We start from the raw sequence: 18,285 nt of genomic DNA on the forward strand, positions 1-18,285 counted from the left end.
TTTTCTTTTATTATTTTCTTAATTTTTCATATTTTATTGAAACAAATTTCACGATATAAATGATTCCTATAAAAATAACAAATATTGCATGACTTATTCAAAAATTAAAATTTTGTTGTGATTATTTTTCACTCTAAAGTTCATGTGCTTTAAGTTGTTTAGGCTATATATATCATATACAAAATATCATAACTTTTCACATTATTTTCTTCGCAAAGAAGAACACATTCGTGTATAAACAAGTGTATTTGATTATATTATAGAAAGACATCGTGTGGCTAATTAATTAGGTTTAAATAGATTCATAATTCTCATAATAAGCATAATTCTCTTCGTAATAAAAAAATTTAGAAATGCTAATTACTAATACAATTATTTATAAAAAGAGTTAACGCATTTAGATTAAAAATGGTAAAGAGAGGAAATATGAGAGAGGTTGTATTGAAAATAGATTCTACCATAATTATGGGTTCCATATGTCCACTTTATAATGGTGTATTAGCAAATGTAGTATATAATGCATGAGGTGATCCCTTCCGATTTTACTCACCTACATATAGCTCAACCGGTCTAAAAAAGTGACTTAATATAAGATTACAGGTTTAAGTCCTGCGATAGTATGGGAATTTCATGCCTGATGGCGAAGGAATCGCTTTTTGAGTATAAAGAATAGACTAAAGTCCCAAAATGGTCCTTAACACATTGCATTTTTTTTATTTTAGTTCAAAACATTATCTTTTGAATTATTTGGTCCCTCACATTTGAAATCGGATCACATTTAGTCCACGGTTCTATCAATTTTTTTACGGTTTTAATTACCGGGTCACAAATCCGTCACTAATCCGTCATTAATTGGGAGAAACTGATCCGTCACAAATCCACCAGTAATCCGTCACAAATCCGCCAGTAATCCGTCACAAATCCGTCACTAATCCTCATCATATTATATTCGTTGCCAATCGATGTTACGTTAACATTTCATATGTAATTCTCATCATACTATATTCGTTGCCAATCGACGCAGCGTCCATAGCTCCGCCGCCGGGACGACGGGGATGGGATGGCGGAGGCCAGTGTCTGGGAGCAAGACGGCGGCGATTGGGGGAGTGACCGGCCACTGCAGTTTGGTTTCAACTCAACAGAAACCTGGAGCTCAACCAACCGCTCGACGAGGGATGGTCAACGCTGCAGTCCTCGCCGATTTCTTGGCGGTCATTTTCCCCGGGTTTGTGATTGCCGACGTTCTCATATTCGTCGGAGTTTCTATGGTAGAGAGAAGATGGCTGCTGCTGCATCAGATTCGCCATTTCTTCCCACATCTACTACCCATATCCCTCTTTCCTTCAACCCAATTTTTTTCCCCTTCCAAGAACATAAAACAAATTAAATTAAAACCACAATCAACATTCAACACTTCTCTCTCCTATCAATTTGTTGAACTAACAGTAGTTCTTGAACAATTACAGAGGAGCTCTCGATTCCTCGTTTGATTTCAATTGAATTATGGTATTGAAAGTAGCTCCAACAGATTCACTGCGGTGGCCGCCGTCATCACTCCCCCAATCGCCGCCGTCTTGCTCCCAGACACTGGCCTCCGCCATCCCCTCCCCGTCGTCGCGGCGGCGGAGCTATGGACGCTGCGTCAATTGGCAACGAATATAGTATGATGAGAATTACATATGAAATGTTAACGTAGCGTCGATTGGCAACGAATATAGTATGATGAGGATTAGTGACGGATTTGTGACAGATCAGTTTCTCCCAATTAGTGATGAATTTGTGACGGATTTGTGACCCGGTAATTAAAACCGTCAAAAATTTGACGGAACCGTCCAAAATGGACCAAATGTGATCCGATTTCAAATGTGAGAGACCGAATAATTCAAAAGATAATGTTTTGGACTAAAATAAAAAAAAAATGCAATATGTTAAGGACCATTTTGAGACTTTAGTCTAAAGAATAAAGTTTAAAAAACAAGAGTTAACTTAACTAATAGAGAAAATTAGTCATATAGCTTGAAACGTCTAGAAAATAAATATGATCAATTAAATAGGATGGAAAGAGCATTTTTAGAGGGAAACTCTTTTAGTAGAGATCAAACTTAAATGAAATTGACAAGAGAGAAAAGTAAGCTATTTTGTAATACTACATTTGTTCATAATTAAAAATTTCATTTGATTTTAGCTTGAGTTTTAATAAATTGATTGAATATATTATGAGTAAAATAAGTGAATAAAAAATAAATTCCACTTCTAATAATTTTAGAGTGAGATGTTAATAGATATTTTAATATAGATGCCCAAAAATGATTAGTGGAGGTAATATTATGGACTTTTGGTATATAGATTCAACTTTCAAGTGAAATGGATACTAACCATTTTGAAAAGTAATGGAGTAATATTAATGTGCAAGAGAACAAATGTCAGCTTCTCTGGAGAGTGACAGTGTCATCTTCATATGAAGATAAGATCAACTTTTTCATTTAAAGTTTAGGCGTGATTTTCATAATTAATTTAAAAAATTGAATTTATAAAATATATTCTCTCCGTTCACAAAAAAATAGTCTAATTTTGTTATTCTGGGATGTCCAAAAAAAATAATTTCAATTCTAAAATTAGATAGAAAAAAAATTCTCGTACTTTATCGATTTTTTATCCTCTCTCCTATATATTATACACTTTTTCTTTCTATCTCTTTTACTTTACCTATTTTTTCTCATTCTCTCTTATTTGATCAATTTTTTTAAAAAACCTACGCCGTCTCCAAATGAGACCTCATGATAATAGGAGGAATTTTCATTTGTGCCCCCTATAATAACAAAAATGGTTAATATGAAAGGTTATTTTTATCACAAAAACTATATTAATATATTTTTCTATCTTTTACATTAAACATGAATTCGTGATAAAAGGAGCTTTTAACTAAGCTATAAACATGTCAACAAGATCCTAATGAGCACATATCACGATGCATGTCATGGTTATTATCTTATCTAGTCGAAACATAATTAATCTACCAAACGGTACCTAAGTTTATGTAATGTTGTTAACATTATTTTTTCGAGGACAACATGCAAATTCAAAGTAGGAATCCATTTATGAATTCAGTCTTTCTACATACATGTAATAATAAAGTATACACAATACTAAAAGTAAAACACGACAGCTATGATTATTGTTGTTTCTTTTTTGTTAATAATAGCCTATTAAAACTGGAAGACCCTTTTGATATTAATTTAATTAAGTAAATTCGAGGAATTGTGCTTCGAATTGTAGTGAAAGCCGACAGTTTGAACGAAGATGAGTTGTGAAGAGGAAAACAATTCACATGTGAATTAACAAATTATAGTCGGAATATTATAATTGCGATAGAGTAAAGAACTGAAAAAAATAAAGAAAAATACTTGTAATTTAAAATGATGCAAAGTTGGTGAATTGTTTAGATACGGAGTATTACGTCGCAACTCATCTTACAGGTCAAAGAAGAATTCTAAATTAACTTCACTTTTCGAAGTGTTGTAAGTTCATTAACTTAAAAACCAAAATCTTGGAGTTATCAACATAGTACTAAAAATGTTTTCATTACATTACATGTTAGAAATCTTCATTCATTGAATATTTTAGCCAAAGAATTTTATTTACACTTTGTACTATCAAAACCGAAATTAAACCTGGTCCATAGTTTAACCTCCCCCTAGCTTCACTGAATTCAAAACGAGTATTGGAAATTATGGATTACGTAGATAAAATTAGTAAGAATGTTAGACTTTTATTTCAATGATTATTCTTTATTTGTTTATTTTAAGCTTTTTAAAAAGATTTAAATGGTTGAATTGAATTCCTACCATTACGTTTCCGTGGAATTTAACCAATTTCAGAGAGAGAAAAAAATAGATATAGCAAAATAAATTACTAGAACCTTGAAGGAATATGAATCTTAAGTATCAAGCACACATTTATTTTGGGATAATTTCATTTTCTTAATCTCTCTCATTATACTAGATTAAATATGCTTACATGTTACAAGGAGTGAGGATCACCTTTGGACGTAATTTTCAGTTATTTACTAGTAGGTATAGCAAATATTAATATCATTTGGAGGAAATGGCAAATTAAGAAATACTTGGAGGGGACGGTACTAGTGAGCGTAGCTATTTCACGACTAAAAATAATTTCATAAATTAAGGGTTAAACATAAGTGAACAAATCAACTCAAGATTTCAGTTTCGAAGGCGAACGGATACATAGTCAAAAGAAAATCAGAGTATCAAGACTAAATTCATAAATTCCTAGAACATAGTTCTATTGCAGCGGAAGAGTCCAAGATAAAATAGTATGTATGAAGACATACTACTTTGGGCTACCTAACTACTTATTAATAGTCATTTCCCAACACCTTCGCCTCCTCGTTCACGTTCAACTTACACGTTAGAAAAGAACATGTAGGGCTGAGTACTTGATATACTCAATTAGCATAGTGCCAAAAATAAGTTCCTTATACTTTGTCAGTCACAGTTGAGTGAATACATGGTTTTCATTTTAAAAGACTTGAGTCACTAAATTCCTTTCATTTCATAAAATTAATTGCGCAATGACATGAACATAGATACCATATCTGAACGTATGTGAACCGGGAATGTGGCCACATTCCACGACGGTCACTGGACTGGCCAACTCGAAAGTTAGCTCACGATCCTCATATGTGTACACTAGTCCGAGTAGGGTTTGCGGCCATACTGGGACCCGAATTCGATTAAACATAGTTGGCATAGCCAAGTAGATAGGTCATCATAAAAACAAAACATGGCATGACAAGCATGTATAGAAAAGATTCACATATTCGTACTAAAATCACGTTTTGAAAAGAATGCCCACCTCAGAACTTTTTCCTTAGCTGTAAAGTTCCCTTCCCTTGATTTAGTCCTAAACGTCGTGTGCAGAAGCTCCTTTAGGAACATAAAATAATACTAAATTAGGCTTAAGAAGCCAAGTAATTGACGTAAATGCATCCTAAATGCATGATCATTTTATTCCTTTTTCCTAAATTCGTAAGAAGTCTTTGAGCGTTAATTAAATCATGCGATTTTATTTTATGTGGAGGCCTACCAATTATTCGATTAACGAAAGAGCGTTACCTCCTATGTAAAATTATTCAAGCATAAAAATTATCCCGAGGTCTATTCATCATTTCGGAATTAATTACCGTACTATTTCGTAACATCAATTAATCGGGCATTAGCTAAGGTCCGGGGGTTTAAAAATTATCAACTTGAAATATAATTAACGGCCCAATTCCTGATTAGATTAGGATTGGCCCGACACATAAATCTCGACCCGAAACAATTAATTAGAGCCTCTCCTTACAGCCCAATCTCAAAATAAAACTAATACACGGCCCAACACCCATTTCATTTATGTGGCCCAATAAAAAAAGTTTACTTATTTTACCTCCTTCTTCATCGTGAATCATCCTCCCCCAAATTCACTTATTTTCTGATTACAAACCCTAAATGCAGAGCACATTTTCGTCTCCATCATCTCATTTCCCAGTTTTCAAGGATCAAATCCTAATTGTAGAAGAAGGCAACACCTCAAACTTTTCTCTTTCTAATTTCTCATTTCCCCAATTTCACATTCCTAATTTCCAATTAAGAGCCTAAGTGAACAAGGAAGCAGCGGCTTCCTCTTTCCCTCACACCTCTCTCTCTTCTCCAACGAGCTCACAGCACGTCGTCGTCCCAGCTCTGGATCGACGTCGAGCCAGGGTCGTTGAAATCACGCTATCTGCTCCGCCGCCGCCATCTCAGCCGGCACCGTCTGCTCGGCGCCGTACTTCCCTCTTCTTAAGCTAAGCTTTCTACCTTATTCCATTCTAACATTATGATTGCAAATTCTTAGATTTTAGGCGAGCTGAGCATGGGGCAGATTCGACCACTGACCTTTATGCCAAAAAAAAATTTTGAACTTGCATTTTACCGATTGAGAGGGATTCGCAAAGTTGAAAAAAAAATTTGTATAAACAAGATGGTTTCTGCTCTTAAATTGAGGCTTCTCTGTTGCGTCTTGCTTATTTTAGTGGAGTGAGTCTCTAGCGTGTGTCTGTGTTGCAGAAGTGTAAAGAAAGGAAAATTCCCTTATTCTAAACATGACCATTTGAAAGAGGCAAAGGGTTGTGTGCAGCAGTTAATGTTTCCTTCATTTACTTCTATCATGTGGTGATTGAGAAGTGGTGGTGTTCTACATGGATGAAAAAAAAATGATAAGGAGAGTTGTGATGGTCCACCTGCTGTGGTGAAGAGAAAAAGAAAGGAGGTTCTTCTTGCTTGCTCTCGCTGCCTCTTCTTCCCCAGAATTTCACTCTCAAGAGCTGAAATTCTCGAGTTGAAAAGGGTGAGTATGGGTTGAGTATGAAATATTTGTGGGAAGGAAGAAAGGAGAGTGTTACCAATGAGTGTGGGAGCTGCCTGCCAGACCTTGCAGCAGCTTCACTCGAGCTCTCTATCTCTCTAATCACCTTGCTATAGTGGCTGGAGAAACTTTGAGCATCTCAATGGTAATAGGCCAGCCATAGACTAGCCATAAACTCCTCCTGCCACATCATCAGGACAAGCACTTTGAGCATCTCCAATGGTAATAGGCCAGCCATAAGTTAGCCGCAAACTCCTCCTGCCACATCATCAGTACAAGCAACTGGACAAGCAATAGGCTAGTCACAATAAACAAAATTATAAAAAATAAATAATTAACAATCACACAAAATACGAAATCAAATATGGAAAAATTCAATAATAATATTTAAATTAAAAAAAGTACATTAATTATAAAAAATTACATTAATTAAAAAAATCTAACGACGTGCAGTCCTCCGCGGCCACAACTCTTCAATTAAATCCTTTTGGAGTCGAATATGAGCATCAACTTGGCGCATGTCGGCATGTGCCTTGAGGTGGCCGACTTCATCATGAGGTACCCCCTTTCGTACGTTGGGGGCGGCCACGCCGTGGCTTTGGCCGACTTCATTAGCATCATCATTGGCCCAACTAGTCAGTTGTACACCTTCATCTTCGACAATCATGTTGTGCAGGATAATACAGGCGTACATTATATCAGCAATGCAGTCGACATGCCACAAACGCGTTGGACCCCTAATTGCCGCTCATCGAGACTGGAGCACACCAAATGCGCGCTCCACGTCCTTGCGCGCCGACTCCTGCCGCAAAGTAGGTCTTTATCTCATTTGATGCGCATCTGATCGTCTTCACAAAGACGGGCCACCTATGGTATATCCCATCCGCCAAATAGTAGCCCATATCATGCTGGTTCCCGTTGGCGATAAAACTAATGGTCGGACCGACACCCTGGCACTGCTCGTTGAAAAGGGGCGACGAGTTGAAGACGTTGAGGTCGTTGTTCGACCCGGCTACCCCAAAATATGCATGCCAAATCCACAGCCGGTAATCAGCTACGACCTCGAGGATCATCGTGGGATTCTTTCCCTTGTAGCCGGTCGTGTAGAACCTTTTCTAGGCAGCGGGGCAGTTCTTCCACTCTCAATGCATACAATCTATGCTGCCCAACATCCCGGGGAATCCATGCTTCTCCCCGTGCATCTGCATCAGATCCTGGCACTCTTCAGGGGTAGGGCTTCGAAGATACTGATCACGGAATATTTCAATGACGCCCTGACATAAATACTTCAGACAATCAGGGCAGTCGTCTCACCGATGTGGAGGTACTCGTCCCACATGTCTGCCGCACCTCCGTAGGCCAACTGCCTGATTGCCGCAGTGCACTTTTGTATAGGTGTGTGGCCGGGTCTGCCAGCCGCATCGTACCTGAACCGGAAACACAAATATCGACGCTCCAAAGCATCAACGATACGCATAAACACTGCCCTACGCATCCTAAAACGCCGCCTGAAAAGAGGCGCCCCAAACCGCGGCTCCTCCGCAAAGTAGTCTTCATATAGCCGCTGATGTGCAGCTACGTGATCCCGATCAATCACTGCTCGTCGGTGGACAACGGGTGGAGGTCGAGGTACCGCCGGTTGCAAGGCCCTTTGTATCAACCGGTTTATCTCGCGGGACGTATAGGCCTCCAACTATTCGTTCATTTGCCGTTCGTACTCCTCAGCATCACCACCACTACTACCCGCATTACTCATTTCACGTTGTTGCTCTTGTACAGAAATTAAGATGGAGAGAAAACTCGTTAAAACAAGTGGTGCGAATGAAAATGACGTGCAAATCGAGTATATATAGTGTTTCGAAAAAAAAAATTTGAGCTGGCCGATTGGGAGCCTGCAATGGCGGCCAGCCGACTGGCGAGCGGATCGGCCAGCGCCCGAAAATCGGCGTCGGGTCGCCAATTTTTTCCCGTAAATGGCGCTCGCCGGTTCCAATGGTTCGGCGAGCGGACTGGCCAGCGCCGGGAATCGGCTAGCCTGTCCGCTCGCCGCCATTGGAGATGCTCTTAGGGTGTGTTGGAGAGAAATTTGATAGGTGTAAAGGGGTTTATATAGGCAAAACTTGGTGTACCTCTTGAGGGAATTAAATGAAAGCTGATCTTCTTTGTTTTTATGCCATGACATATCTCCTTTTCTATTTTTCTATGATTTTGCTGCACTTTACACTCAATTGTTTTGGTGTTATGTTGCGGTACTTGGTACTTAGCATTGCATGAAGTATGAAGACTATCTCCATCCGTGACACTCACCCAACCCAACCTCAATCAACTTTTTAATAAAATATTTATTTATCTATCCTCCACATACACAACTCTCCCTCAATTCAACCCCATCAACTTTTTTACTTCCATTAGTGATCCCAACCCAACTCAATTAAATATTTTCTTTTTCGTATATTTTATGTTAATATTTTAATTTATAGTTAATTTAGATATATTAAATAATGTCTAACAATTATAATAAAAAATATATTATTCAAATTTAAAACAGAAAATATTAGATGTTCAAATAATTAAAGCTTAATATAATAACAAATTACACACTATCTACACTTGCATGAACCCAAGAAGACATAAGTGCTAAATCTTCTTTCACAACCCAACTTACATTGTTTGAGCTCCTCTTCTTTTTGCTCTCTTGTTGGGCATCTCCGAACAAGTTTTGGGCGACATTGTTTGATGTGGGAATTTCAGTTGATGTAGGAATTTGGCTTAGATTTGGAGATAATTCAAAGTTTTGTGAATACTCAGGATTTGAAAATGATTGGGGATTCTGATAAGGTGGTGCAAAATTTGGAAAATTTTGCGAACTAATTCTGATGATTGTTAATAATTTTTGGAATTAAAATAGTTTGGGAAACAAGGGCGATAATTTGGATGATTTGGATCCATAAAATCAAATTTATCAAAACAATAATGAAAGGGCGATAATTTGGATGATTTGGTTGCTTTTGTGATGAGTTCTACATGTTAAGTGGGATATATATAGAAAAGTGAAGCACAATGTAGTAGCAAATAATAAAAAATAAAAATAAAATAATAAAAAATGAAGTAGTTCACGTCATTTTATGGATGAGTGGCTCACATGGTTTTTTTGGAAGAATAATTCACATGATATTTGAAAAGATATATAGAGATAAATGTAATAATCATTGAAAAAAAATTAATAATTAATAAAACAATCAAAATTTAGTGTAGTGCAAAATTTTTGAGATTGAAAATGTGATGAAGAATTATATTGTTATTGTGCAAATTTATTACAACATACATGTACTCCAATAATCAAGTAATAAAAATAAATCAATAATAAAAAGTGAAAAAATAAAAATAAAAAAGAAATTAATATTCAGCCAATAATATGAAGACATGTGGCTTGTGCCCCTCACTTTTTCTAGTGGCGGCAGGCTGCTCTCGAGGGATGAGGGGCGATTGCCTGAAATTATCTTACAATTACTTTTATTTATACTTATTTTGTCTTTTATGTGTGACATTGTCTAGAATGTCACCGTTGGAGGTAGTCGAAGAGAGTGTGGTGGCTGTTGCAGGAGGGGAAAAATGGCAGGTTTGATTTGCATCTTTTGGGTAAGTCCTTGGTATCCCTTGCTAAGAAGGGTTTGTCCCATTTCCCCTAATAAGCTTCATTTATTTCTCTTGTTTTCTTAGCATAAATTCTTGTTTTTACTTTGCAGGGGAAAACTGAAAATCTTCGGCTGCCACCTTGCTGATTTGGGCCCGGAGTGCTCGTTTGGAAGCTTACATTTTGGTTCCTTTCTTCGTGTAATTACTTTGAAATTAGTTGATAGTTCATTGTGTATGTAAAAGATATTCGAACACCTTTAGTCCGAAATAAACTTTCTGTTCCTTTTTATAATTATTATCGAAGTCGTTTTAGTTCGTTTGATTATTACTTTAACTTTAGTTTTGCGAACTAACAACATTAAGTACCAACAAAGGGGCATCAAGTTCCATTTAATTCAACGAAACAAGAGAGCGATAAATCTCTAGTTCGACATTAAAGACGACGAAAAAAATATAATAAAAGGGGCGGGTATTACACAACCCTTATTAGTTGAGCCAGAGAAGAAGTTCTACATAACTTACTTAAGTCTCAAATATATACTCTTTTAGTTCCATTGGAAATGACTCACTTTTTTTATTTTTATTTTTCATTTGTTCCAATAAAGATGATCACTTACTTGTTTTAGGAAATATTCCCTCCGTCTGTGATTAGAAGTTCCATTTTTTCATTTCAGTCCGTCCACGAATAGAACTCCCTATTCATTTTTACTATAAGTGGTAATAGGTTTCACACTCAACTAACTCATTTCACTCGCATTTCATTTAAAACTAATATACCCCTCCGTGCCACGAAAATATGTTTACTTTCTATTTTGCTCCGTGCTATAAAAATATGAGCATTTCCATTTATGTAAAGATTTCCCCAACTCATTATTCATATACATTAATTAATTTACAACTTATACCACTATGACCCACCAATACAACTCATTAAACACTAATAATAATGTGAGTCTTACTATCCACTAACACTATTTGAACTGCATTTCTCTTCTTTTCTCTTACTTTATCAATTGTGCATAAATTGCTCGTGTCATTTCAATTTTCCATATTTTTTATGGAATAGAGGGAGTATACATGTGAGACTCATATTCCACTACTTTTTACCATTCATTTTTCTTAACATTTCTTAAAATTCGCCCCGAAAAGAAATAGATTCCTAATGACGGATAGAATGAGTAACAACAATCTTTTCTTTCTTTTAATTTAATTAATCTTTTTTATTTTAAAGAGTACTAAAAAGAGAAATGGTACTAAAAAGAGAAATGATAAAATGACTTCACTGCTATGAAACAAAGCGAATAATAAGATATCAAACTACTACTTCTTACATCATAACAGAGCGAATAATAAGATATCAAACTACTACTTCTTACATCATTCTTACAATAGAGATTGCAACTTTCTGCATTCTCTATATTCCCTTAATTGGTTAACGTAGTAGTACTATTTGAATTTGATAATACATTCTCAATTGTAAGTTGTGTGGTATATTAGACATCTAGTCCATCTAACAATTTTGCAGTAATAGTATATAATATAAATAAAATATACTCCTTCCGTCCCACTTTAGGAGTCTTATTTGAGTTCGGCACGAGTTTTAAGAAATGTAAAAGAATGTTGGTGAAAAGAGATAATGGAATGTGGATCCTACTTTTTTATATTAGTTTTATAATAAAATGTGAGTGGAAAAAAGTTAGTTGAATGTGGGGTCTAATACTATTTATGGAATCCAACCGAGACTCCTAAAGTGGGACACACAAAAATGGTAAACCGAGACTCCTAAAGTGGGACGGAGGGAGTATAAAAGATTAAAAATAAATAGAAATGGAATATCCATAAACAAAATAAGTCGTGATATCCAACGAGATATCCTAAGTCGAACTTCGCTTTCTCCACCCCCTTCCTTTATTACTTCCAAATTCTCCTCCAACTCAACTTCGATCTCTCCGCTCCGCCTTTCTTCTTCGCTATCAACGGCGGCGCTGCGCTACTACTTGAACTCACAGCAATTCAATTGCTCAGCAATGGCGCAGGCACTCAATTTCTCCATTTCCACCTCCTATTCCTCAAAACCCCTAATCTCTCACCTGCCCCAGCAATTTTCTCACTCCATTTCCCGCTTTGCCCTCCTAAAAAACCCTAGCAAAACCTCGTTCTCCATCAAAGCATCCGCATCCGACAACGGCGCCGGCACCACCGTGCAGGACCCCGTCTCCTTCTTCGCCGCGGCCGCCGATTCAGCTGGCTCGATCGAGGTCGATGCAGTCACGGAGGCGGAGCTCAAGGAGAACGGATTCCGGAGCACGCGGCGCACGAAGCTCATCTGCACGATCGGCCCCGCCACGTGCAAGCCGGAGCAGCTGGAGGCGCTGGCCGTCGGGGGGATGAATGTCGCCAGGCTTAACATGTGCCACGGCACCAGGGAGTGGCATCGGGGGGTGATTCAGCGTCTGAGGAGATTGAATGAGGAGAAGGGGTATGCCGTTGCCATTATGATGGATACTGAGGGGAGTGAGATTCACATGGGGGATCTTGGCGGCGCTCCGTCGGCCAAAGCTGAGGTACTGATAGAAATTTCATGAGCATTGATTTTCTTTTGAATTTACATTGACTTAATTGTTACTATTTCTCAAGGACAAAGAATTAGTTGACTGTAGTTATTAGTATTAATTGCAAGTAGAAGATTTTGTAGAGGTTTAGGAACAACGCTGTTACTATGGAACTACTTTTCCACTCAATAGGGTCATTGCAGATAAATGAAACTTAGAAATATTTCTTCTTGCTTAAGTTTGAGGAACAATAAGTTATTTGTTGGTGGAAGGATGCAATACTTTCCAACAAATACGTGACTGTGGTGTTTGTATTTTCAGAACAATTAACCAGTTACTTACATAAGTTACATGTGGAAAGATGACAGACTCCAGCAAATAAATTTCAGGAACCCTTTAACTTTCATGGGATTGTGTTGTAGTGCAATGTCAGTGTACAATTTTGGGAAAGGATGTTGTATATTGTAAAAAAAGAAGAATCAAATTTACCAAATGATATTGTTGTTGAATATGAACAAGAATAATCTATTAGTTAAACTAACCAATGATGAGGTTTTTGTGCTGAAGTAGACTGAATGATGTCAAATTTTTTTGTACATGGCAGTCGATATGTTTTTAGTTACTGTCTGGAAAAATATCCTCATATCTTCTCAGGTTTTGTGTTATATAAATTGTTTGGTCTATCTCTGGCCAAAGATGGGTCCTTTATTATCTAAATTGTCAGGAACAAATATCTTATTTCCTAGAACTAAGGAGTCTCTTTCTTGAAGTAAATCTCATTTGAGGGATATTGTGAATTCACTATCTCTAAAGTCTAAACACTGAATCTATTCTAATGAAGTCAAGTTTCCAACTAAATATCAAGTCTTTGACTTTCTTCTGAATCTTGACATTGATTGAAAAGATGGATATTTGAGGTTGATGTAGTATCATGATTCATTGTATGATTTATGATGTATTTACGTTATTCATGGGACAATAGCTATACATTTGATTAGTATTGATTCATAGAATAAAGCATTGTAGTATCATACATAATACAAGCCCAGTGCTTAAATCTATCTACACACCTTAAGATTGTACTGAAGATAGCGCATACTGTCTTTTAAATCAATGGATAAGAAGCTCCAGCATATATGAGATTTTCAATAAGCAAGAACTCTCTATCTCCATCAAGTATTTTGGAGACATGCGGGGTACCTTGCATTTTGCAAAATGAATTGATGATTTGGCCGTAAGCGTTGCTAGCACATAATCTAGAGCTAAATCTGAGATTTTGTATCTTCTGCAGGATGGTGAAATATGGACTTTCAGTGTTCGAGAATTTGATTCTGGTCTCCCTGATAACACAATTATTGTGAACTATGGTGGCTTTGCCGAAGGTTGAAAACCCATTTCTGTACAGTATTATATTATACTCCCTCCATTTCCTAAAAATAGATATTCTTTTCTTTTTGGTCCATTTCCTAAAAGTAGAAACTTTCCATCCAGACTCCAGTAACACTAAAATTCCACTATTTTTCCCTTCCTCTCTCTCACTATACACGTTTTTTCTCTTCCTCTCTCTTACTTTACCAATTTTGTATTAAAACCCGTGCCGTTTCTTAAGTTTCTATTTTTAGGAAACGGATGGAGTATTACTTATTTTTGTCTCATTTGTAGTGAACAAAATTGTTTTATCTTGCAATAATAAAATTCGTATTCTTGCATTGCAGATATAAAAGTAGGCGATGACCTTCTAGTTGATGGTGGAATGGTGAGATTTGAAGTGATTGAGAAAATTGGTCCAGATGTCAAGTGTCGCTGTACGGATCCTGGACTTTTGCTACCTCGGGCTAACCTTACATTCTGGAGAGATGGGAGCTTAGTGCGTGAACGTAATGCAATGCTTCCCACAATATCCTCAAAGGTATGTCTTTCTCTTTGGACTTGCTTTCTCAAAGTTTGAACCAGCCAAATTTTGTGCTATTAAACCATCTATGAAAAAGACTTCATCATATTACTTTGCTAGGAATTGAATTAGTTAGCAATTGTGCTGATTTATACTCCCTTGGTCCCGGATTAACTGAGGCAGTTCTTTTGGGCACAAGAATTAAGAAAAACATGTTTAGTGAGTTAGATTGGCAGAAAATAAAGTAGGAGGGAGAATAAAGTAGTAGAGAGAATAAAATAGGGGAGAGAAGAGAGTTAACTTTTGCCACAAAAAAGTAAATGAGTCAATTAACATGGGATGTCCCGAAAAGCAATACGAATCAATTAATTTGGGACAGGGGAGTATCTATTTGTCATTATCACCATCCTTATATTTTGTGCAATTTATCTGTTGTTTGGAGAGTATTTACTCTGAGCGCTCAGTTGTGTTTGGATAATTGGTCTGACTCTTAGCATCACTTGTTAGGATTGGCTGGACATTGATTTTGGGATTGCTGAGGGGGTTGATTTTATCGCTATATCGTTTGTTAAGTCTGCGGAAGTTATAAAGCATCTCAGGAGCTATATCCAGGCACGGGCTCGTGATAGGTGAGAAGCATTCTCATTATATTTCAGATTTTTATATTCTGTTCTAGTGGCCATTATATCTGTCAGTCTTCATTAGCCAGAATCATTTGCATACTCTAGGTTAGCAAGCCCTCTATTCATTACTCCTAACTTCATTTGGTCTTTACGTGATAACCATCTGAAAATCATGCTCACACTTTCACATAGCTGCTATTTTGTTCATGCACCCGCACCCAATGGGAAATCTCCAGAGAAAATATGGAAATCATGCATGTTCTTCTGAATCATAAAAACTGTATCTCCCTGATTTGTTGCTATTTTTTCTCATTTTAAGAAATGCAAAAGTATCCGCGTCAAAGTAATAAAGTGATCCTATGATGCAGTGACATTTCTGTGATTGCAAAAATAGAAAGTATTGACTCATTGAAGAACTTGGAGGAGATCATTATAGCATCAGATGGAGCTATGGTGGCAAGAGGAGATCTCAGTGCACAGATCCCGTTGGAGCAGGTCCCATCAGAGCAACAAAAGATTGTACAGCTCTGCAGGCAGTTAAACAAGCCAGTTATTGTTGCCAGCCAGTTACTTGAATCGATGATAGAATACCCCACACCTACGAGAGCTGAAGTAGCTGATGTTTCTGAAGCAGTTCGCCAGCGATCAGATGCCTTAATGCTTTCTGGTGAGTCTGCCATGGGCCAGTTCCCTGACAAAGCATTGACTGTTCTCAGAAGTGTTAGTCTAAGAATAGAGAAATGGTGGAGAGACGAGAAACGCCATGAAGCTATGGAACTCCCTGGAATCACATCCTCTTTTGGAGACAGAATTTCAGAAGAGATTTGCAACTCTACTGCTAAGATGGGTAAGAATTGCTTACTTTTTATTTTTTTATAATTTGTTTTATATTTTTTTGCATCAACTAAGGAGGCCATGCTACTAGATGCTGTTAAGTACTAGCCCCTAATTTATTGAAAGAGGGGATCATGACATAATTGCTCCAGAACAAGGCTATTGAATAGAAATCTTGTAGTAGTAGTTTACTTCTTTCTCCCACTTCTCAGATTTATTAATGTGCAAGCGTCTCAAATATGTAGGTGTTTGGTGTATCACCAACTTCGTGCCTGTTAATCTTACATTTATGTCTCATAATTTATGAATTTCTGGTTAGCAATACATGTTTGGAGCTGTACCTACTGTACTCTACGGATCTTATATATTTATAGTGCAAGTTGCTAATACGTGATCTTATACTGCAGCCAACAATCTGGGTGTGGACGCTATTTTTGTTTACACTAAAACATGTCACATGGCATCTCTCCTATCACGCTGCCGTCCTGACTGCCCCATTTTTGCATTTACCACAACAACATCTGTACGCAGACGCCTGAACCTGCAATGGGGTCTAATACCTTTCCGCTTGAGCTTTTCTGATGATATGGACAGCAACCTCAACAAGACTTTCTTTTTGCTAAAATCCCGGGGAATGATAAAGTCAGGAGACCTGGTTATTGCTGTCTCTGACATGTTGCAATCTATTCAAGTTATGAATGTCCCATAAAACATCCCATTTCCATGGAGGGATGGATCAGTTCACCATGATCATTTTCACATCTTTACTGGTGTTTGTGGCATTAGCATTTACTAGACTTCGGCTGTTGATGTTGAAGGATGAGATGTGTGTTTGCTGGATGCTTGTCGGCCAAGAGGCAACTAACTTAGCCTCGAAGGAGAGCTTTTCTTTCTAGAATATAGAGTGATGCTAGGCTCTTGTATTCTCTGTTTGTTTACATTGTGCTGAAGGATTATTAACAACTGGGGTGTATGTTACTCCACTTTTTTATTCGAAGCTTTGTTTTGTGCTATACAATGTTTATTATTCGGACCAAGTAGCTACAGCTATCTACGAACAACTGTCGCAGTTGTTCTATCATGTACTCCGTTTTTGGCTCTTTCCCCTTAACTGATTTCGGTGAGATAATCTGTGCAGTTTGACAAAGTGCACCATATGTTGAGGTAGAAGCAATCTCATAAAGTCATGTCTCTCAGGTCTAGAAGAAGTGGAATTTGCTTGAAGAAGGTGATTCAGACAGGTTTGGCGTTTACCTCTTTTGCATTTTCTCGTACGGCAATATTTATGTGGTTTATTAAATGTCAGCATAATAAATGGTGGTGACACCGATTTGACCTTTTCAACTACATATTTCACTGATTATACAAATAGCTTCATATGAAAAATACTCCTTCCGTCCCATAATCGGAGTCACTCTTATTGTGGGCACAAGTTTTAAGAAATATAAAGAATAGTGTGTTGGAAAAGTTAGTGGAATATGAGACTCACTTTTTTATATTGGTTTTATAATAAAATGAGAGTGAAGTGAGTTAGTAGAATGTGAGACCTACTTACCATATGAAGTGCGACTCTTATTGTGTGATGAACTAAAATGGCAAAGTGTGACTCTTATTGTGGAACGGAAGAAGTAGTAGATACGGACTATTCGTCAATAATGGTTCTGCATTTATCCCCGTGACCGTGTATTGGCTTGAATATCTTACTTGTTCGTTGGAGGAGAAGCGTCTTGCCAACGTATACTCCTTGAATTACCTGTCAAATAGGATGACTGGAGCTATCTGGTAAACCTTCTGATATGGACTATACAACTGCATTTAATCTTGAATATTATCATTGACCCTTAAATTATCCCTCACATTCATCCTCCATTGCTTTTATATTGTTATTTTAGTAAAGCATACTTATTTTACTAATTTTGTACTAGTAGTATTATTTATAATTTAGTCCAGTTGTTGTTAACTTATTGTTCATCAAGATTGTTTTAACCTCTAATTATTCGAGTTATAGAATTTACCAAAAAGTGGCATAATTTACTACCTATTTCTCAACCTATAGCTATTTAATTGGACATGACACGCTTTCTGTCTACAAATATTTCACAACAAAACAATAATAGTGATGATGAAAAACTTGTACCCAAAAACAGCATAATTACTGCATTGGCCATAATTTTCGCCATCGTTTTCTTTAGCAGAAATAATCTCAGAGAAAAAAGGTTCACAGAAAAGAGACCTCTCCCACTAGCTTTGGCTTCTTCCTAAACACACAAACACAAACACTAACACAATTTATGCATTCAAAACTTTGGTATCAAATTGGACAAATGGTTTATGTAGCCCC

General features: G+C 37.0%; 1 protein-coding gene and 1 long non-coding RNA gene across 2 annotated transcripts; both read left to right on the top strand.

Moving 5' to 3' along the window:
* Window positions 1-8,230: 8,230 nt before the first annotated feature.
* On the top strand, window positions 8,231-10,339 carry LOC121773423. Its single transcript, XR_006044752.1, has 2 exons — window positions 8,231-10,047; window positions 10,155-10,339. It is a non-coding gene; the product is annotated as an uncharacterized LOC121773423 (long non-coding RNA).
* A 1,562-nt stretch (window positions 10,340-11,901) lies between these two features.
* LOC121775593 (pyruvate kinase isozyme A, chloroplastic-like) lies at window positions 11,902-16,981 on the top strand. The gene is made up of 6 exons (XM_042172697.1): window positions 11,902-12,608; window positions 13,888-13,978; window positions 14,312-14,505; window positions 14,995-15,116; window positions 15,479-15,957; window positions 16,352-16,981. Exons 1-6 carry the CDS (start codon window positions 12,072-12,074, stop codon window positions 16,651-16,653), a joined length of 1,725 nt encoding a protein of 574 aa, XP_042028631.1. The 5' UTR covers window positions 11,902-12,071; the 3' UTR covers window positions 16,654-16,981.
* The last annotated feature ends 1,304 nt before the right edge of the window (window positions 16,982-18,285 follow it).

The sequence above is a fragment of the Salvia splendens genome, chromosome 17 (assembly GCF_004379255.2).
Source record: "Salvia splendens isolate huo1 chromosome 17, SspV2, whole genome shotgun sequence".
NCBI lineage: Eukaryota > Viridiplantae > Streptophyta > Magnoliopsida > Lamiales > Lamiaceae > Salvia > Salvia splendens.

What these genes read in the sequence shown, in the direction of transcription:
- LOC121775593 (XM_042172697.1), top strand. Translation starts at nt 12,072, where the DNA reads ATGGCGCAGGCACTCAATTTCTCCATTTCCACCTCCTATTCCTCAAAA. An exon ending in TTCCCACAATATCCTCAAAG is followed by an intron (nt 14,506 to 14,994) that starts GTATGTCTTTCT and finishes ATCACTTGTTAG; the next exon opens with GATTGGCTGGACATTGATTT. An exon ending in CAACTCTACTGCTAAGATGG is followed by an intron (nt 15,958 to 16,351) that starts GTAAGAATTGCT and finishes CTTATACTGCAG; the next exon opens with CCAACAATCTGGGTGTGGAC.